This window comes from Diceros bicornis, chromosome 9 (genome assembly GCF_020826845.1).
Source record: "Diceros bicornis minor isolate mBicDic1 chromosome 9, mDicBic1.mat.cur, whole genome shotgun sequence".
NCBI lineage: Eukaryota > Metazoa > Chordata > Mammalia > Perissodactyla > Rhinocerotidae > Diceros > Diceros bicornis.
The window spans coordinates 56,575,626-56,598,721 of NC_080748.1; the positions used below are offsets into that span (position 1 = coordinate 56,575,626).

The 23,096-nt window shown below is 34.3% G+C and overlaps 1 protein-coding gene across 13 annotated transcripts in view; it reads right to left on the reverse strand.

Moving 5' to 3' along the window:
• Positions 1 to 23,096, reverse strand: part of MYCBP2 (MYC binding protein 2) — a 256,327-nt gene that overhangs the window by 32,259 nt on the left and 200,972 nt on the right. For 8 of the 13 annotated variants that reach the window (XM_058548329.1, XM_058548334.1, XM_058548327.1 and 5 more), the window contains 11 exons: positions 20,787 to 20,888; positions 15,019 to 16,662; positions 13,903 to 14,072; positions 12,914 to 13,158; positions 10,678 to 10,845; positions 5,709 to 5,866; positions 4,208 to 4,407; positions 3,209 to 3,358; positions 1,714 to 1,874; positions 515 to 671; positions 116 to 340 (listed from right to left, as the gene is read on the reverse strand). In XM_058548329.1, coding sequence (XP_058404312.1) covers positions 116 to 340; positions 515 to 671; positions 1,714 to 1,874; positions 3,209 to 3,358; positions 4,208 to 4,407; positions 5,709 to 5,866; positions 10,678 to 10,845; positions 12,914 to 13,158; positions 13,903 to 14,072; positions 15,019 to 16,662; positions 20,787 to 20,888 — 3,380 coding nt within the window. The remainder of the gene's footprint in view (positions 1 to 115; positions 341 to 514; positions 672 to 1,713; positions 1,875 to 3,208; positions 3,359 to 4,207; positions 4,408 to 5,708; positions 5,867 to 10,677; positions 10,846 to 12,913; positions 13,159 to 13,902; positions 14,073 to 15,018; positions 16,663 to 20,786; positions 20,889 to 23,096) is intronic. The other 5 variants (XM_058548335.1, XM_058548333.1, XM_058548336.1 and 2 more) reach the window with 1 other exon arrangement.

Consider the following 23,096-nt stretch of genomic DNA (forward strand, 5'->3'; position numbering starts at 1 on the left):
TTTGGTTGGTGAAGTTCCAAATGAAAATCTTTTTGCTAAACTCAGAAATGAGAGTGCATGATTACTAAAGGTCAGAAAAGAATTAATGAACCACAAATTAAGCTTCCTTTCTTACCCCAAGATCTCGGGAATTGTCCACATGAATAGACACATAGCGAGCATTGATTCCTTTTACACAGTTGATGGTGATGTTCTTAGTTTTGTTTTTATCCTCATCTCCTGATTCCCAAAAGGTTTCTGTGGAACCATCTGTCAAACTGCCAATCATGGCAGGTCGGCTTGAAGTTTTTATGTCAACAATGCTGGTTAAGTCCTTTAAGCACATTACTATGCATAATTCCTACCAGAAACAAATATAAGTAATTATAATACTCAAATGGAAATCTTGCATGATAACAAAATAAAAGACGTGAGATAAGAAAAAAAAGTAAGAATCAAATTGTTTATGAGTAACTTTCAGTTTCTCCTTCAATACACTGTTGAACATTAATAGGATAACAGTTGAATGACTGACCTGACTCATAGCTTCAAAGCCAGACTGTATACTGATGCTGAAACTCTCTTCACTATCTCCATCGTCTGATTTTGACAAAATATTGTTAATGTGATGAAAGACATTGCTCTGATGGAGGAACTGGTGATCAGATTGCTTGAATTTCAGACTCCAGCATCTAAAAAGGCATAAGCAATATATTAAATAATTCTTTTTAAGGAATTTCTAAGGAATTCTTGGAAAAAAGTACTCTGTAGCTAACGTTTCAAGAAATCTTAATGCTCTAGATAAAAAATAAAAAAATTCAGGAAACAAAATCATTACTACTGTTTTTTTTTGAGAAATAAAGATAATTTCTTTGGAACAAAGTAAGTTCTAAGGAAAGTTCACCCATTTTAAATGTAGAAAACCTGGATACGTGAAGATCAAGGCTACAGAAGCAAAAAAGGTAAAAAATCAGTTTTGTAGACAAGTGTTACACCAATTATAAGAGCCTCTCAAATTTATTAGTCTTACAATTCCATAGTTATTCATCAGAGTATGACACGTCTTGTACTTCAAAAATCTTGTGAGGAAGAAACAAAATCTCCCCTCTGCTGATCTTATCATTAGGGATGCGGGAAGCCGAAATCACTCCATCAACTTTATTTCTCATAAAAATCAGTGGAGGATTTATATATATGTGTAGTCTGGTATGTGGATCTACAAACAAGGTTCACAATGTAAAAGTAATGTTAAATCTCAGCAGGTTTGGACTTAAAAGTAGGTGACGCTCCTCAAAATAGTTTTAGGATTGGCTGCATATAACTAGGTTCCATTTCTCTTAAGATTCTTTTCAATTCAAAAGCCTACTTTGATTTCTGTTTTTGAGATCTCATTCTCTTTCTCCCTTTTGTGACATTTAAGATTCTACTCTTGGGCAGCATTGAGACAATGGATTTGGGGTAGGAGAGAGTGGAAAGTGAGGAAGACTGCCACAGATGGTGACAATTTAGAGCACTAAGAGGTATATTATCCACATTTTACAAAGGGGCAAACAGGTGTGAGCTAAGAAGAAGGACAATTCTAAATTATGACAGTAATGAGGGAAGCACCGTTCACACAATGTAGGGATTCTTTGTATCTTACTATTTAAAGAAGTCTTCCAAGCATTTCATGCTTTGAATACTCCATAAAAATCTCTTCTTCAACATACTTAGAATGCTTAGATATAAAATTACCTGAGGGCCATTTGCTGTAATGAACTGCCGCTGGGGAGAGACATCATAAGATCAGAGATAGTTTGAAGCAGGCGGTGAAACGTATGTGGTAAAGGATGAGCGGCTTCTCCTGCAATCACTATATCTGAGAGTGGATGTTCACATACTCTCGTATCCTTCTCCTAAGACAGGAATTGAAAGCAAGTTGATCAGTTTGTGTGCTTGAAGGAATTTTCCCCACGAAAGAATATTATGCATACTTAAAAGTGTTATGTATGCTTTAAAGATACTCGTGTAACTGAAATGTAGACAAAACTAAATCATACCCAAAACACACATTAAGATTAACTAATTATGTTTATACTATTTTGAGGGAAAAAGTGATAAGGTCACTCATAAATAAAATCACCAAACAAAAGAATATCATACATAAGTATCAACTCTAGTGTAATCACAAATCTATTAGCAGGGTGAATCCATATGTGTACGCGGAAATGAGCCGTTCCTCTCAGTTGAGCCTCACCTTTGACCCACAGAGTTGTAAGCCAATAAGAAATTGTTTTAGTCCAGTGAGTTTTGGGGTGGTTTGTTATGCAGGAATAGATAGCTGCTATAGGTGTGCTACAATCTCACATTGTAATTGTGGATTTTTTTCTATTTTTCCTTGCAGTTCTGTCAATTTTTACTTAATATTTTTAAGACTATACTGTTAGCTACATATGTGTTCAGAATTTATCTTTTATCATTTTTGTAGAGAGCCTCTTTATCCCTATTAATAATTTTGTCTCACGTCTATTTTTTCTGGTGTTAAAATAGCTGTACCAACTTTATTTTGGTTGGTATTTATCTGGTATATCTTTTCTAACCTTCTACTTTTAATCTTTCTGTATCTTTATGTTTTAGATGCGATGCTTATAAACAGCATCTAGCTTTTTTTTTCTCTATCTATTCTGATAGCTTTGTCTTTTAAATGGAGGATTTAGTCCTCTACTTTTTTATTCCAGATATGGAAATGAGGCCACAAGTCACAGAGCTACAGAGGTAAAAATGGGGCTGGAACCCAGGCTTCCAGTTCACGGCTTTTCCCTTAAGCAGGCTGCCTCCTATAAAATCCAAGTTCCTTCTAGCCAAAAAACATTTTTGAATTTTATGTCCCTACACAATGCCATTTTACTCCCTGATATCTTACAGCAATGTTGCAAAGCAGACTGATCGCCTATGTAGTAATGTTGCCCTGGTTATCCATCTTATACTCTACTGTAATAGTTTATATCTTCCAGTCGATTCCTTCATGACAATGATGCTCAGTGAGAAATCAGAATTGACTGACAGTACTTTTGCTAGAGAGAAAAAACTTACACTAAGTATAGTTAATATGTTGCTCACAGCACTGAAAGTTTATTCTTGCCTTTAGGTTATATAATCTGTGAACGACCTCATGCAAATTATTATACTATATGAAGGTGTTTCTACTCTTTTATAAAAATATAGAAAATTAAAATTACATCTCACTTACTTGTTCTGCATTTTCTTTGTTTGTTTTATTTTCCTCATCCTCTTCTTCCTCTGGTTCTACTGGAGCAGGAGTCAATGATGCCACAAAATGCCACAGAATATCATGCAGAGAAGTTGTTTGGATGACATTACACAGAAGCCAGTTGAAAGCCTGAATAAACAATGGTTAAATGAGTCCAAGATAAAAAGAAAACATACAAGTAAAAAATGCAGGGCTTTTCTTACTCAGAAGAAAGCACCTCACGGATTAAGTGTTTTAAGGAAAGAAACTAGGAAGTCTGACTTTCATTTCACTGAAAGCACACTGAACTTGAAATAGTCAATACTTTTGGTCTTAATTTTAAAAAAACATAATAGGAAAAATAACACTTATGAAATGCAATACCAAAATACTTTTTCAAACCACTTTTTATTTCAAAGATTCATCTTAATATTAATTTACTCAAGCAGATTTTTTTCCAACTTGCATTTAGGATCAACACAGACTGTTTCTCAAGCTCTACACAAGCTACCACTTTAAATGTATTTATATTGTTCCCATCAACAAAGTGGCAGGTTATCATATCCATGACAAAAAAAAAGATTTACTATATACAAGTCTATGATATACAGCAATCCTATCATTTCCAGAGAATAGGTCGACTCAGATAAGTTATCCTTAAATTTATAACTCAAAAGCCCTACTTCTCATCCTCTTTGCATGATTATTCTAACTGAAATGACAATGTGATTTCAAAAAACTTTTAAAAAAGATATCAGGATTCAAATAATAAAGCAATTCAGAAATAAAATTCTTTAGAGTGCTTAAATATGGAACTCTAAATTCACTTATATTCATAAACTTAAGAGCTTAATTTTGAAGTAAATGCTTGATATTTTCGATTGGCTAATATCTCTTAATTTGTCGTAATTTGTTTGGTAGAAAAGTGACACCATTAAATGGAATCATCACACGACTTGTATGATCAATGAATCAATAACACCATTAACGTATTCATACCTCCATAGCAAAAACTCGACAAGCAGATTTCCTTAAGGCCTGTTTCATTGCTATTTCAAGACCTTCTAGATCATGATGCTGTATAACAAAAGCTAAAACTGGCCATTGGAAATTTCGTTCTCCTTTGGAAAGAGAGCTGTGGGCTGAGATTAGCCGGGAAAGCTCAGGAGATGGATGTCTCAAGAGGGAAGAACCAACTTCTATTAAAAAAAAAGAAAATTATTAATTTTCATATGCAATACTATGATTAATATATTTAAGATGATAATAACAGTATCTAGCTTATTCACTTCAGAGTCTTTGGGGGTTTTTTTTTTGTTTGTGCATGTGACACAAATCATAACGACTTCAATTTTTATTGAGGCTCAGAAAGATTAAAGATCTTCCTTTCCTAAAGTCATACAGCTATTAAGTTGAAGAGGTGGGTTTTGAATACAGGGCTGAATCTAAAGTTCGTGCTTTCTAAAACACTAAACACTGATTTATTTTCTTCTTAAATGGAATCTACATTTTACCCCTGTCATATTCTAAAGCACTGCTTTATAACAAAGGTGTCTCAATAAGAGCTCAAAAATATTTGTTGAGGGCTGGCCCGGTGGCGTAGTGGTTAAGTTCCTGTGCTCTGCTTTGGTCGCCTGGGGTTCATGGGTTTGGATCCCAGGCGCAGACCTACACACCACTCTTCAAGCCATGGCTGTGGTGGTGTCCCACATACAAAATAGAGGAAGCTTGGCACAGATGTTAGCTCAGTGACAATCCTCCTCAAGCAAAAAGAGGAAGATTGGCAACAGATGTTAGCTCAGGGCTGATCTTCTTTATCAAAAGAAAACAAACAAACAAAAATTTGTTGAATGAATCTATAAATCATTGGGGCATGCTCAATAATATTTTCCATGGAGATCTTCAATAAGATACATAATCACCTACCTATAAATGTTAAGCCAGATCTTCATTTTAGTAAGTGGCCTACCAGATAAATCGTCACCATATTATCTTTTTCTCTTGGGTTTCTTTCTTTATTCTTGAGACAGAATCAATGAGCCCCAATTTGGGGCTGTTGATAGTAATTGGTCCAGATTATCTGATTAATAGCTATTCATATGCCCCAATTTTATTATCTATTCAGAGTGGTAGCAGCTACAAGAGTGATTAGCTTCTATTGAGAGTGGGAAGACAATTGTCAAAGTCAAGTCATTGGAACTACTGGTTCACTGAAGCTTAGTGGAAGGGATAACGGCAGCAATATTTGGCTCAGATATCTAACAAGTAAGATTTTAAAGGTCAATTTATTCTTGAATAATCACTGGATGATCTCTGGGGGTCTCTTTCAACTGAGATGGAAAATTTAGAAAGGCACATTTATGGCAGTGTCACATAGAGGAAACGTACACCACAATTTAAAATTAATCCACTCCTCTTCCTTCAAAAATTAGATTAAAAACAATATCTGCAAATAAAACCACTTGGATCATTGAGTCTTCCTTTTCCTCTTTATACTTACCAGTATCTCCACTGTTAACTCTTCTTCTAGGAATGGCTTTAACTCGTGCAGGTAAAATGGAGTGTTGTTTATCATATTCAGAAGCAACAACTGAATATGATCTCTGGAAGACAGTTCTCTTTGCAAGATCAGTATCAGTTATGGGACTAGTTTCCAAACTGCAGATAGTACAAGATCACAGATAAAAACTTATGGAAAAAAGTGAACGAAGTGAAACTATAATTAGTTTATAATAGTGTAGTCAAATATGTGAACCTATATTCACGTGGAAAAACACAAATTCAACACCAACATGACAATCTCTCTTTAAATCATAATTTGATCTTTCCAAATGCAGTAACGTTTTGACTGATTTCAGAACTGCATCTTAAAGCTTTTGGTTTTCTTAAATCTACTTTGCCTTTTAAATTAAAAAGAAGAAAACACATCAAATGTCCTAAGCTCCTTTCAGAATCAAAAGCACTGTAGTGGAAGTCATGTGTCATGAGATTCAGGAAAAACAGGCAGATATATTCATAACAGCACTGAATAGAAAGAGAATGGATACGTACATACAGAAACCTAATAAAATGGAAAGTCAAATGATTCCATTTTCTTTTGGTACATGAGTGTTCTATTAGGAATCTCATTCTTGGGACGTGCTGCCCCAAGCCCTTTCTAGAGCATGGCCACACCAAAGTGTAATGAGAGGTAACAAACTGATTTTTGGTATCAGTTACATTATATTTACATTCTATATGAAACTCAATGATTTTCATTTAGGTTTAAGTAAACTAACAATTTTTCTATTTACTATAGCAATATTAAAGAACACTTGTAAAGTTATTAAGATGGTAATAATTCCCTTTATTGAGGCATTTTATAAAAAAGAGAAATCTCTTACTTTTTCTTTAAGACAAATTTACATACTATTCTTTTCATTTATGCTTTTTTCTGTCACCTCATTTCAAATTGGGATATTTTTGCTCACCTTGAGTTCTGGAGTTGTTTCTTTTCCATCATTCAAGCCAGGTTTGAAATCCTATGTCCTCCAGAAAAGCTTACACATTTTCTAGTAAGTGGCTAACTCCTTGGCCGCTTTCTTTACTCACCACCTCTCTAAGTGTACGTACATTCTTGTTTGAATAGACTATAAATGTCGTACGTAACTGACTGGAGTAAATGTGCCAGGATGTTGGTTTGGGCTGTTTGGTTCCAGAATGACCAGGGTATAGGGACATGTTAATTTAATTCACTTTATATACGGCATTACTATAAAGCACAAGATATCTGTTCTACTTTCAGAGGAAGTTTATCTATCAATTTAAAAAAAAAGACTTGCTACACAACCTAAAAAATAAGACTTGTTCTTATAAAAATGCTCATCCTTGTGAAAAAACTCAAGCAACACAAGAAAACCCAAAGGAAGCAACAAAGATGACCATAATTCACTCAACTTTGGCTACCTTGGGCCAGATAATTCCTTGTTGTGGGGAGCTGTCTTGTGTACTGTAGGATGTTTGGCAACTTCCTTGGCCTCTACCCACTAGGATGCCTGTGGAACTAGCCCAGTTATGACGAACAAAAATATTTTCAAACATTGCCAGATGTCACCTGGGAGGCAAAATCAACCCCCATTGAGAACCACTGATTTAATGGATTCATTATTCATCACCTATTATAATAGCTTGAGTTTCTGTCAAGACTTTCTAAAAGACTAGCTCAAAGGTGCTATATTCCTTGAATTATTGTATGCTTGAGAACGTCTCAATCTGGCTGAATATAAAACACTGGGGTCATAGTTTCTTTTATTTAGGATTTTGTGAAAATTATACATATGTGCATAGTCTTTCAAATATGCTTTTCATTAATCATTTGATTCATTTGTTTATCCATAATTAGCTTCTAATGTGTGTATCTGACTGATTGGGTAAAACTTCTAAGGTAATATTTTCTTTCTTTGGAGCTTTAGAGACATTGTTTCATTTTTTTTCTTTCATTTAATGTTGTTATACAGAAGTCTACATTCAGTCTTTATCTGCTTCGCAAGACGACTTGTTTTTTCCTGCTCAGATATTTGAAAAATTCTCATGGTTTTTTCTTAGAGTTTCAATAACTTAAGCTATTTCTTACATTTACCTGTTATAAAAATTTCCTTTTCATCTGGAAATTCAGTACTTTATTATTTTGAGAAATTTTTTCTTGTAATATAGCTTTAGATAAATTTTGTTACATGTTTGTTGATTTTTCTACTTTAAAAATACTGGTTATTCTTACGTTGGATTGTCCTGTTTCCATACCTGTTACTTTTGCTATAACTGCTATAATCTCTTTGTCCTTTTATTCTTTACTCATTGTGATTATCTCAAACTTTTCCTCTATGTCAAAAATTCAATTTACTATTCTAAACATTTCTAATTTATTAGTCTTATAATAATGCTGATTTGGCCTTCAGTCTGTCCTCTTAGCTTACCTGTAATGTATCTTTTTACCTCATTCTGCTTTTTATCTCATTCTCACATTTGACTCTTTGTTGTATTAAATTTATGTTTTTATCAAGTTTTTCAGTACTACAGAGTATTTACAGAAATTTTCTTTTTTTCCTTGAGAAAGTCTTCTTTCAGCTTGAGTTCTTCATCTGACTTGCATGACATACTACTTATTTTCATTTTGCTAATGCTTAAAGGAGGCAGCTCTGTCTAGGTCTTCTGTTGGTTCTGATAAAGTATGGGTAGATTTTCCTAGACTTCCCTTCCCAAAATATTTGATATCTGTTTTATTCTTCTCCCAGAGATAACCTGAGATTTTACTGAATATTCTATACTAGGGACCATTCCACCTAGTTGGGTGTACAGCCTATTTCTGTGGCAGCACTCCCTGGGATCTTGGATTGTTGCTCTGCTTCTGCATGGAGCAGTGGAAAACAGAATTCCCTAGAAGATTTTCAATTTCTTCTGTGACACTACTGATGATACTAGGGACTTATCCACTAGAGGATTTTACCTTGACTGTGATATTCTATAATACATAAAATAAATATCATAGATATATTTCTCTATCTTTACCTAGAAGTTTATGCCACTTGATTTTCATCCTATAAGGTAATACTAATCCAACAAATCACACTTATCAGACTAGTCTCAAAATGGTTTCTAATACTTAAAAAAAAAAATCTATCTCCTTTAGAGACACTTTATCATCTTTAAAGATCTAAAAGGCTGTACTGTACCGTTTGGAAAAAATTTGAAGAGCAGTTCCTAGAAAACTCTGACGAATAATCCACACACGTGGGGGAAAAAGCAACGATTTTCAAAGGAAAAACACTCATTTGGGTATACATAAGTTCTCTTATGCTTATTAAAGTAGCCGCTATATCAGTATATAATTATAACTGTATAGTACTAACACAGTGGCGTATCTTAATGAGCACGTTCTTCCCTCCTTTAGCAAATTTCTTTTCCAATGATATCATGTACACAGTTAGTCATGCCTGAAATCTTCATGCTCTCCTAAACCTATCCTTTTCATTAGCCTATTAGTCAACAAGTCACATTGATTTTTCACACAAAACATTTCCTTTATCCATCTTTTTTCATATTGTCAGCTCTGCTATTAGAGCAGTAAGAAAAAGCATACATACATGAATAAGGTAAAGCATACATACATGAATAAGGTAAAGCATACATACATGAATAAGATGGCAGAGGCAGACTAGTTGGAGAGAAAAGATCAACTAATGAAGTAATAAAAGATTCCATTATGTGATATTGTAATGATTTTGTGCTGTGGTAAATCAGACTAGAGAGAGGTCACTTTTTTTGTGTGTGTGAGGAAGCTCAGCCCTGAGCTAACATCTGCCAATCCTCCTCTTTTTGCTGAGGAAGACCAGCCCTGAGCTAACATCTATTACCAATCTTCCTCCCTTTTTTTTCCCCCTTTTCTCCCCAAAGCTCCAGTAGATGGTTGTACGTCATAGTTGCACATCCCATTAGTTGCTGTATGTGGGACGTCGCCTCAGCGGCATGGATGGATTTCATATCCATCTTTTTTCAGTTGCCAACATAATCCAATTCTACACACTTAGCTGAAAGCTTCGATTAAATTTTTCAGCTTTTCAATTGACACTGTGAGACTATCTGCATTTTTATCATGTCATTTCTCCTCTAAAAAGTCTCAGTGGTACCCTATTTCTTTCTGCATTATATTTACATGCTTCTATTCAGTTTTCAAGAAGCTCTTTGATAATACCATACCTAAGCAGTGGTGGGGGGCGGGGCACATTGCAAGCAATAATCCAAGTAGTTTGAGATTTATTTTCAGTGCTACTTCTCCCATGAAACTTTCTCTAAGTACTGCCTCAAAGTGACCTTTCTCGGGGGCCGGCCCCGTGGCTTAGCGGTTAAGTGCGCGGGCTCCGCTACTGGTGGCCCGGGTTCGGATCCGGGCGCGCACCGACGTACTGCTTCTCCGGCCATGCTGAGGCAGCGTCCCACATATAGCAACTAATGGGATGTGCAACTATGACGTACAACTATCTACTGGAGCTTTGGGGAGAAAAGGGGAAAAAAAAGGGAGGAAGATTGGTAATAGATGTTAGCTCAGGGCTGGTCTTCCTCAGCAAAAAGAGGAGGATTGGCAGATGTTAGCTCAGGGCTGATCTTCCTCACACACACAAAAAAAGTGACCTCTCTCTAGTCTGATTTACCACAGCACAAAATCATTACAATATCACATAATGGAATCTTTTATTACTTCATTAGTTGATCTTTTCTCTCCAACTAGTCTGCCTCTGCCATCTTATTCATGTATGTATGCTTTACCTTATTCATGTATGTATGCTTTTTCTTACTGCTCTAATAGCAGAGCTGACTCACTGTCCTTCCTGAGATGGAAGGATGTACAAAAGAACTTCTAGAACATTCTTTTCTAGTTCAAAGTCTTTCTTCCATCAAACGCTGGCTATTCAACAGAGAGGAGAGAACTCACATACCTTGGTGGCATAGACTTCATATTGCTCTCTGGCTCTTCGAATACATTTGGACTTGCATCAGGAGTTACTGATATGTACGGGGCAGGTACAGATGTTGAACGTAGATATCTCATTTCATCCTGGAATAGGTTGTCATCTTGATAGCCCACAAAATTTTCATGATGATGCCTGCATTAAATCAAATCCATTAACTTAAAGTATGATGGCAATACGGACACTTTTCATTTTTAATCTTCTTCGTAAAAGTAAAAGCAGGACATGTAAATCTATAATTAAGGATTAAAGTATTAAAATAATCATAGATGTAAGTAGAAGGAAAGTCTGATAATTTTGCACACATATATTCCAGGTACCATAAACATTTCAAATCCAAAATTGAACTCATTTTCTTTTCTTTTGAGAACTTTTCCATCTTCCTGTGTTTTGGTGAACGATCCCACCAACTATCCAAGTGCTTAAGCTAAAATATCTCAGTGTCATAGCAGGCTTAGCCCTCAATCATGACCAGTCACTCAGGCCCATGAATATTAAGTTTGCTCTCACAACTATTCTCCTTCTCATTCCCTGTCATCACGGCCTTAGTTCAGGTTCACGATGTTTCTTGCATGGACCACTGAAATATAGGCAGTCACCCTTCTGGTTGGAACATATAAAAGAGTCAAATTTGAGAAAGATTAGATATACGAAATGTTCCATGAGTTGGGGGGGTGTCAATTCCCCAGAGAGTCAAAAATATAAAATTCATAATTATGGTATGCCAGCATTTTTTTACATGTTTTACAATTTGATTCTTTCTTTTTCAAACTGGAACAAAGAAGGATTAATTTAAGTCCACTAAGTGGTCTGACTGAAGCTAAAGATTTGTTGCATTTGGCATACCTGATGATTTCCACCTCAGTCTCAAATGTATTTAGTCTTACATTTTCATTTTTGTTTCCCATTCATTTTACTGAAATAGTAAGTAAGAATTAAAAAAAAAAAAAACCTACATAACTCTGCTACACAAAGAGGACAACACTGCCAAAATGGAACTGTTGGTTGGTAAGCCATGCCAACAGGCAATTTCTAGAATTTTCATTTGTTAGTTGATGAAAAAAATCTGAATTTGGTATGTGAAAGGCTGTTTCTAGAATTTTCATTTGTTAGTTGATGAAAAAAATCTGAATTTGGTATGTGAAAGGCTGTTTTAGACTATCAGTGTATAATATACAGAAGTATAGGCCGTACCACTTAACTCCAAAATCGGAAAATAATACATTATTAACAGGCTTCTCTCTACCCTCAGTTATGCCCTTTTATCCAGTTTCCACATTAGAAGCAGAGTGATCTAACCGCAAACCAGTTCTTGTATCTCCCTGTTTAAAATTCATCCATTGTTTCCTCTGTCTATGGGATAAAATCCAAACTTAGCATGGGCTACAGAGCCCCACATTACCTGGTCTTGAGTACCCACTTCTAGGGCATTTCATATATTTTTCCCAGTAGCCAATGCTTTACCAAACCTGTTCTTCCTTAAATGTGGAATGCTATTTCATTTGTGTCTTCACACATGTGGTTTACTCTGTTAGGAATCCCTTTCCTCCCATCACTTGCTTGACTGATTTCTATTTATCCTTCAAGACTCTGCAAAAGTGTCAGGTTCTCTAGGAAACCTTTCCTGATTTCCTTGGGAAGATTCAGGTGCTCTCCATTTTTTATGCCTTAACAGCATCCTATACACACCTTTATTATAGTACTCCTCACATAACATTTTAAATGTTTCATTTGCATGTCTGTCTTCTCACCAGAGCGTGAGCACATGGATGTCAGGATTTTATTATATTCATCTTGGCATTCAAGGTCTAGCACAAAGCTGGTAATATTTAAATGCTAACAGAATGAATAATTTAAAAGATTTCGACAGTAAATATCAGTTTCTTTCCACTTTAGCATTTCCCACTATTAACAGACTGAAGTCAGCCTACCAAAGAGCAAAAGATAGCTCAAGTCTTACTTGCTAAGACATATTTTGTATTAATAATAATACAAATTGACATCATATCTATGTGTTTTTTAAATACCTACTGCCATAAAGTGTGTACCCTACCAGTCATGTGTTAGTCCAGGCAACTCAGAAAATAAACTGGAGGTCTCTTTACTGTACACGGTACGTGATGTAACATGATATTCAGAGCATATTAATCAACAACAGCTATTAATCCAAAAGTGATTAAAAACCACCACCAAATTATATTACCTAGCTAATGTCTGCAGGTAGAGACAAGGCATTTTAACAGGAATATCCTCAGAAACGCCCTCCTTCACGCTGGGAAGTTGCGACTGGAATGGCTTTGCAGGATGGTAACACAGAATGCTCGGTTCCGCCGCGCTGCTCAGGGACAGCAGGAAGAGAGCATTTGCTTTAATCACCTGGTGAGCTTCCATAGTGGGCAAGGCACGAGGCGTCTTTACTTGCATGGGCTTCCTCCTAGATTGTTTGACCTGGAAAGAAAAATCTGTAGTGATCTTTTCCTGCTTAGATTCAAATTTTAAATTTCTTAATCTAAGTATTTTGAGTTTCTAATAAAAATTCTTAAACACTTGTACCACTATTTTAAAATAATAATAATGACTGCCAAAAACAACATTCACTACATGCTTATACTGAATACAAACTATATTTCTTTTCTTTTCTTGGAAAAATTAAAAACCTAACTAGCAGAATCTAAACATAATTATTTTATAAAAATAGTAAATAATCCCTCTGTGTGTGTGTCTATTCAGCAAAAATTTTTAGTTAGGTGTGCCACTAGTGTGATCTTAAGTTTCCATGAGTCCTACAACATAATTAGGGATTAAGAAAAAGAGAGAGGAGATAAAGAGTAGGAAAAAAAGAAAAAGAGGGAGAGTTAAGAGAGAAAGGTGAAGAGGGAAAGCTATGTATATGTGTAGACAATAATAAAGAATTACACAATAAACATTTGTCAGTAAGGCATATGTGCCACAGGTTAGTTGGCTTGTGTTATTCTGAGATATAATTTATTTTGTAATTAAAAACGGCTGGCCTAGAACAAATATTAAATTTATTTTATATTTTCTTGTTTTATACAATAATATTGTATATTATTCTTGTTTTAAAAGCTGATGTTTAATATCAACTATATGGAGTTATCTGATATAATATGATCATAAAAAGAGATTTTTATATTTATCCTTAACAGTATAGCTAGAACACAGTAAAAATACCTTCTCCCGTGCAGCAGCCTGCTTCTCCCGGAGGTATTTCTCTCTACAGCGATCACATACCAGATACCAAGTGCTTCCTCCTATGCCACCATCACCACAGTTCCCAGCCCATCCTCCACAAAAATGCCCAATGCTATTGTAACCTTGTCCACCGGCATACCGGCCACAACCTTGAAACAAGAACAAAAATAAATATTTGACATTTTAAGTGTTCTTAATAGCCTGATCCTTGCCACTTATACATAAGGGACAGATTTACCTTCTCAAAGTAAGCAAAATACTACAGCAAGTATCTGACTTTTTTTTTCAGGCTGTTAACTATATCAGAAAAATAGCATGCTTGACTAAAAAGTAATCAATTAAATGATGCCTAAAATATTAGAGATGTTCTGCACAGGCAGATGAAAATAAACATAAGATGTGAGTACACTTAGATTTACTTAAGTATGCCAATGAAATTGGACAAAATAGGTATAAAATATTCTGTAAGAATGATATATTTTAAGTAATCACATATTCTACAAAAGGCTTCAGATGTAATATGCAGAAAGAGAAAGCAATTTAACCAACTCATAATAGGTGAATTTTGAAATACTAATCAATTGCTATAGCAATCTTTACATTTATCTAAAATAGTCTTGTGATGAAACACTTGATATCATCACTTTCATAGAAAAATGCCCAAAGAAATCAGTATAATCTAATTTAATTTGCAATTTTGAACTAGAAAACACTAAAATCAAAGGAGACCTAATACTGGGATCTTTCCTGTGTGTATGGATATGCCATTATTTCTATTGTGTGAGACACCTTACTTAACAAGCATACTTTGGATAACAAATAAAATATTTTAAAAAGAAACAATATTTCAGAATGTGATGCATTAAAAAGAAACAGTACTAAATTGCCTTACTACCATACTATTAGAGTTTCTTTACCTATTTTCCACAAAACCTATATTGATGATGCACTTTAAAAATTTATTTTAAGATACTATCAATTCTGGGCAACAGTTTTCCTGTACCTTAACATAATTCATAGAACAGCTCAAGTTAGAAGTGACCTAGTTCATTTCTTCATAAAAAGTACTTATATATGTTCAATAACATCATTTACCTGGGTGAGCTTGTCTCATGTGATACGTCACCGGGTATGGATGTGACTCTCCACACAGCTCGCAGATGGTATCTTTCTCCGGTCCTCCTACTGCCAGCTGGGCCATCTCACCAAACAAATTACCCCTGGGCCGAACTTCTGTCTTATCTTTTTTCTTTTTTTCTTTTTTGGCCTTCTTATTCTCTTTTTCACACTCTTTCTTTTTAAGAACTGCACAAGAACCAGGACTTGGAAAAATCATATTCTGGGAAGCTGCTTTGATCGTAGCCAAAGAGATATCTTCCCAAAAAGCCACCAAATGTTGTAAAGTTAAGGGAAGAGGAGATTTAGACTTCATTGGGTGATGCATGGACATTTCAAAAGTGGCTTCGCTTTTCCCATCCTCACATTTTTCATGCAGAGGTGATTCCTTAAGCATAGACAACACCTTATTTTTGTTGATACTACCCATTTTAGATATATCTGGTCCATGAGGTGCAATATTAAACATATTCAGTGCAGATGATATTTCCAATGAGTGTCTATTTTTTAATTTGGTTTCCTTTTCTTCTGTAGGCTGCTGGCTGTTTAAACTACTTCTTATAGGAGCATGTTCTTTGGAAAGCTCAGGATTAAATTTTAAGAATGAAGAACAAGCCATTGCATCATGTACTATGCCCTCGTGCCACAGGAAAGAAGCAAAGACTGCTCTGGCACACTCAGCCACAGAAGGAGACATGGCTTGCTTGGCTGGCTCTAAAGGTTTGGATCCATCTCCTTTGAAGAGAAAGCTAGATTTTTCCTTTTTGGGCCTGGTGTGCCTATTAGCACATTTTCGACTTATTTTGGGGGATGCTCTCATTTCCTGTTCATCTTTCAGTGGTGCTTTTCCTATGCTGAAATGAACTTTATTTGAACCTTCATCCACACTCTTAAATTCACTGCTTTCATCACAGGTGCTATCTGTTAGACTATTTGTTTTTAAAGTACTTGAAGTGCAGACTTCAACCACCTCACTGTGAAGGTTTTCTTGTACCACATGGGGAGAAGGAGTTCTATTTTCAGATCCAGGGGAATCTTTAGGATCCTTTGGTACTGGTTTTGGTTTTGGTGATGTTGATCGTCCCCTCAATGGTTCTGTGAGGGGCATTTTCTTCTTGCGGAGGGTATCTGGATCAAGTGTATAAGAGTCTGATTTGGAACGTTCCCGAGGAGGATCAAGTTTTGTCTTAACAGGAGCAGTGCTTTTCTGAGGTAGATTTTTATCATGTGGTGAGGAGGAGCGTGGAGAACTAGCACCAGATGGGCTAGACCTATTGGCTGGGAGAGTCTTTGGCTTAGGAGATGATGACCGAGAACCTGGTCCTGGGGATTCAGCTCTGAAGCTAGAAGACATCCTCCCATCAGATTTTAGTGTCTGCAAGGTGTTATGGTTGGGGGACAATGATCTACTATGAGAATCTGACCTCAACTTTGCAGCATCAGATTTCAACATGAGGGATTCACTAGCCGATAAACCTTCTGTACCCCTTGGCTTCTTTTGATCAGCAGTAGTCCGGCTCATACGTCCATCAGGTTTAAGTGATCTGCCGTGTTTGGAGGACAGTTCTAATTTTCCTGACGTAGAGACTGGTCTAGCAGATGTTGAGATAGTTCCTCGGTCACCTGTATGGTCCATTTCATAGTGAAACTTGTTAATAAAAATATAGCTTACTGATAATTTAGCCACTAAATACTGAAATAAAAAAACAGCTAAAAACGTTTATATTGCTTGTCATAGACGAAAATATTTGAAGAATAAAGGAAAAAAAATGAGATATTTCTCATCAAATTTCTACTACATCATTATATAACCATTTCTACCAAAAACTATTTTCATGGATGCAAAACAGACTGAATAAATAGTGCCTATGCACCAGTATAAATTATTTGTGATATCTGAATTTCGGCCCCAGGACAATAATTAATCAGAATTTAAATTCAGTGAGGGACTAGAAAGAAAAAAACGTAACTAATTTTTTTTGGAATAAAAAATTATGAAAACCTATTATTTTTAAATATGAAGTAGTCAAGCTAAATTTCCAATAGAGTGATACCTCACATCCTTATTAAAGTAATGGTGTAGGTCTTGTTGAATTAGGGAACTGAATTTATATCTAGATATATTTATTGTTTTCAAGCACACAAATAAATACAATTAGGCTAACAAAGAGCTGCTTGAGAGACACTCCATTTTAATGATTGGATTAGAATAATTTATAATCAACATATGAATGTCCTAAAGCTATTATTTAATTAATGTAATTCAGGCAGTCTATTGTTTATAAACAGACTGTATTCTAAAAGTTTACTTAGTTCATTAAGCATAGCTAGTTGGAACTCAGCTTCTGTCCCCTTGGAAAGAAGAGAAAGGGTAGGATCCTCAGAATTAGTAGTATGAGTCTGAACTGTGAGTCCTTTAAAAAGGAGTCAGGAGAATAACAGAAAAAAAAGATAAAAAGAAAAATAATCCTCTCCTTCCTAGGCAAAGCACTAGCTATTTCTACATGAACGCCATTTGTTTTTGGCATCCTGACCATTATTCAGTGTTTCTCCTTCCTACTATTTTATGCTTTCCTTTGAGGCATTTGAATCAGGTCACCTTTGTCATAAGCAAGTGGTACAACCTTCAACATTACCTTTCCTCCCTAAAATAAAAACTACTTTTAGTGCAAGTGATATCAGTTAGTTAGGAGGAAAGCAATCTGATTGAAGAGATTCAAGTGGTATGAAAACCTGAAAATCCATAAACCTTACTAGAAGTACTTATATTATATATTTTTGAATATATATTCAAATATATTTGAAAAACGGTACCTAGTAAATTGAGATGAATCTTTCTTCTTTCTTTCTTTCGGAAAAAGAAATGTGAATAAATTTGCATAACGTAGAGAAATGTTTTTTGGCCTGCTTATGTGTGTGTGCGTGCGCACAAGAGCGCACACGCGCTTATAGTCATGCTTTAGTTATTTACAGGTCAAGACAGTATTGCCACAGAATCTGTCCTCCTAAAGGAAGGTCCAGCAAGGCCTGGTATTTTTGTCTGTTACTCTTCACTGATGTAATGTCAAGAATGGGTCCTGGAATATAGTTAAGAGCTCAATAAATATTTGTTGAATGTGTAAATGAATTCCTATTTTCTTAATTTTTTCTTCTTCTGCTATTCCCAAAACCTTCAGATTCTCTGAAAATCCACTTTTCACAATTATGGCTCCCAAAGCCACAGGGCAGAGGTGACAGTAGCCATTGTTGTCTAAGGGTCAGATGATTGCAAGTTGAGTAATTCTGTAGTAAAATGACACAGTATGGCAAATAGCCTATTTAGGGCATATTGATGAACTGAATATTTATTTTAATTGCAACATGCCAGTGTTTAGAATAATTACTCTCATTCTTTAGATGAATAAAAGTAACTATACTGAATATAATGCTCTTCAGTTTCTTGCAATTATTTATTATTTGATCATGAATTTCATTTATCATACATGTGTACTTTTTATAAGAGTAGTATATGAAACTAGGCTAAATTTGGGGAGAAAGTGGTGAAAAAAACCACAATATAGAAAAAAATTCTAGATATTGATGCTGTCTTGGTAGAGCACAGATAAAAAGATAATCTTGATAAACAAGCTCTCTCAAATTGTACAAAAGTAGTTCAAGAAACTGCTGCCATCTTACTGATCTAGTAATAGATCCATACAGCAAATTTTATAAACAAATATATTGTATTTGGTAGAATTAAACATCAGGCTAGACCTTGCCTCTAATTTGAGTGTGTGAGGTTTGGAGTACTGATTTTTATAACTAATCTGATAGCTGCAAATGCCTTCATCATCACATTTATTTCAGAAGCTGAACTATACATAATGGTGAATCTAGACAAGTAAGTAGTAAATCTTTTATATTTGGCACTCCTCTCTCTAAATTCGTGAATTGAAAGAGGTTTAGTTTCTAAATTAATGGTGTGTAATTCCTCATAAAGGAAATCTCCTCTGTGGTTGGCTGAATAATGGACTCTTTCAAATATAAGGAACACCACTTGTCATATGCTAGCAAAAATGTTTGTTATACAGAGAGGGTTAGAGAGTATACGCATCTGTATACCTTATATCTATACCTCCAGCAGTGGTGAATATTTTCTTAAGTACTGTAAGTGGTGATAGTTGAATATCTGTTGGAGTCTAGGCACATAAATAATGTGGAATTATTTCTTCCTGAGATGTATTGTCAAATTATAATTAAATTCTTTTGAAAAATTTACTTTCCTCAAATATTTTTCATATATTTTTAAAAAAGAATATGTCAAGTTTGTTAAGTTTCATAAACCCGTGTGCTAACTGATGTTTATCTTCTTCATTTGGGTTTCAAAAGTTTTGAGGCAGGTAGCAAGCATTACTAAAAATTGTCATATTGTGGCTGCTTGAAATATCAATAAAATAAACACTTTGTTAAAAATCTTTAGATAATACACAATACTTTCACATTCATCACTTAATTCAGTGATGATTAGTTTAATGATTATATTTATCATATCTAAGTTTAAGTGATAATGGGCCAAAAATTTTCTAACCTCAAAGAAATTCTTTAGAAAAAATAATATAGGACAGGACAGAAATTTAGTACATTCAAACAAATTAGTAAACATGTTAAATGTTAAGTATTCATTCATTAATGACCTGCATAATTTTTTTCATGCCCAAATTGTAAATCATCAGGTTATATGATACCATACTATAATATACCATAATATAATACTATATGGTAATATGACATGCCATAATATATAGTTTATTAGTTATATATAGTTTAACACTATTACTATAGAGATCAGGTTCTAGAATACTATTTATTACATTAGAATATTATGTAGTATCATTTGTCAACTGTACAAAGGAGAAATGTAAAACTGTTTTACTCATTTCTAAGAAAAAAGAAAATTAATAATTACTTGAAAAACTTATGCAATACATTAGCCACGGCTGCAAAACTTTTTGATAACATTTTCTTAAAATACAAGATTTTAAAAGTTCAATTGACTATTACTTTAAGACAAAAATATGTGAGTTGGCATCTGTAGTATTTTAACAGACCAAAAACATATTTTTAAATAGTCTGAACTTCTATCAATCGACAATAGTTTAAACATTTCTAAGTTTAAAATATTAAAACTAAGTGACTAAGAAAATACCATAAGGAAGACTCATGCCAGACAGGACAGGTAGTTTTATACATATATATATGCCCTGATAACTAAATTAAACTAAAAACTTTAACTTAATTATCAAAGTGTTTCCCATAAAAAACTAAAACAGGAAAATTATTTTACATAACAAAAATGAGTTTAAGACTAACCTGTCACAAAAGATACTATATTCTAACAGATCACAATATGCTTTGTACCTTACACATATACCGTCTTGTTCTGATAATAATGATTGTACAATTCCTCAAATAAGGCATTTCTTTCTATATACGTATTTTGTTTTAAGACCTCATATAGCTTTGAAATTAAATAACAGTAATGTTTAAGCTATAGACATAGTAAACGTACATATTAATTCAGATAATCAATACTATAATATTGAATAGATACATCACAAATTATGTCAAAGTATCAAATTTTAAATAAAATGATAAACTTTAATCTTAAAAAATGGAATGGGATGAAAATGACTGAGGTGAACTAAAACTTTATTGAAACCTCCTACGTTCATTAAGAATGGCCCATCCGTGAATGCACGCATACCCACCCTTCAGTTTGTGACACAGAGATGAGAGAGCAGAGGCAGGCCCAGCTACACCATAATTTTTGTAAATGCGCTCACGAGAAGCAAGGTTGCGAGATGGAGATTCTACAGTGGAAAACATTGGCAAAGAAGCAGCACAGATTCAATGGAAAAAAAATTCAGCAGAGAACACAAGCAGAAACAAAGCATTTCAAATGGTATGCGCAACTATTAACTTATTAAATAGTTTATCTTCTGCTAAATTTTTCAACAAGTTTCTATTTCTCTAAAATTAAAACTGAAAAAAAGGTCAAATTAATTAATTTAGATTAATAACGATAGATCCAAATGTGTTAACTTATAAGTTAAGTAAGGCTCATAGCTCTGATAAAACAAATTTGAGCATTTTTTTAGACTAATATTTCTTTAACTCGGTTTTCTTTAATTTGGTGCGTATTTACTTATAAATAAAAGTTTATAAGTAAATTTTTTTTTTAATAGTGAAAGATAAAGAAATGTTACTTACAGTTTAACCTATTGTCACCTGGTTTTCTGTATGGACACATGCTATGATTTTTCCAGTATGTATCTCATAGTGGACCCAAGTTGACATTTATGGTTGATTAATTTTCTGAGTCCACTTTCAGTGAAAAATGTTAGTGCTAACCCCAATAGTTAGTGTCTGTTTTGTAGATCCTGAGATACCAAATTTTGCTTATAAAAAGTTTCACACCACACACAAAGCAAAAAAAATTACAAGTCACTGAAAAATGTTAGACACATTAATGATTTACCATGCAGAAAATGAAGTACTTAAAACTAAATAATTTATCTTTTTCCAAAGAATTACTAGAACCTTTAAAGTGTAGTCTTTCAAAAGCAGTATGCTAAAAAAACCTTTATCTAAATCTGAAAAAAAACTATTTTATTTAAAATTTTAAATCATGCTAATTAAAATAAATGTAATCAACTGAGTTGAAATAAATTCAGGTAAGAAGGAGATAACTTTCTTAATATTATTGAAATAAAAAATTGGATACAACATATACTTTTCCCGAAACAGAAAAAGTAACAGTTGATTGATTCATTATTAAAGATCAACTACTCATAAACCAAAAAGTCATTCCATGTAAGGTACTGAGTATGTATTATGTGTCAGATATTGTTCTAGAAATTGAGGATACAATGATGAACAGAAATAAAGTCCTTGCTCTTACAGAACTTATCTTCAGGTGAAAGGAGAGACAATGAATAAGTAAATATATACTAGATCACGTGGTGATAAACTTGGAAGTCAAAAGCAAGCAGATGTTGGATAATATCCTATGCCTGCATAAAACCATTTAAGGAGTGAGGTCTAGAAAAGACCATAGCCCTGGGACATTCCTAGAACACAGAATAGAGGAGGATGCAGAAAAGAGACTGAAAATGAACAATCGATGAGGTAGGAAATATCCATCAGGCAGAGGAAGGTGTTTCAAGGAAGAAAGAGACAGCAACTCTGTCAAACACTGCTGACAGATCAAGTAAAATGACATCTTAGAACTGACGACTGAACTTAGCAAAACAAAGTCAAAGACTGACTAGAGCAATTTCTAGTTGGTTCAAGTCGGTTCAAGAGAGAATGGCAGAAGCATATGGAGAGATATGAGATACAGGCCATTAAGCCATCTTCATCTAAGTTAAAAAAATGTTACATTTTTAATATTTTTGAGCAACCTTCTTTTTGAAGTCTATACAACCTAAAAGGTACCAGGTGCTGCAAAAGGAATTCTTATGCTTATTTAAATATCATATAATACATAGTCTGCAACTCTTAGTGAAAATATCAGTCAGGAGGGTGCTAGCTTTTGATTGGAAGAATTAATTCAAGGGGAATTCAAACTGCCAATGTAAGGATACAGTCTCATGGCTTGGTCACTAAAATCTGTAAAGACTGGGTTTAGCAGGAGGACACTGGAGCAGGAACTCAGAATACCACCTTAATTGGAAGCACCCATAAACATAAACATGAAAACTACAAGGACACTTGTAGGATAAGACGTTAGAGGTTTAAGGATAAACTCCTAGAAAAGGTTTTGAAGCCAGAACAGCCTTGAAGTCTTCTCAATATATTACAAAGCCTAGAGAGATTGGATTCCTAGGTATGATTCAGAGTGAAGAAGAAAAAACATTTTTTGAAAATCTAAAAAAGGTTATTGTTAAATGCCTAAAGAAATTAAACTGTGACTGCAAACAATACGTCTACGCATTTGATTTTTACAAAATTTGCTCATGTTTAAACATACTTTGATATACAGGCACGTGTCACTTGATGACAGGGATATGTTCTGA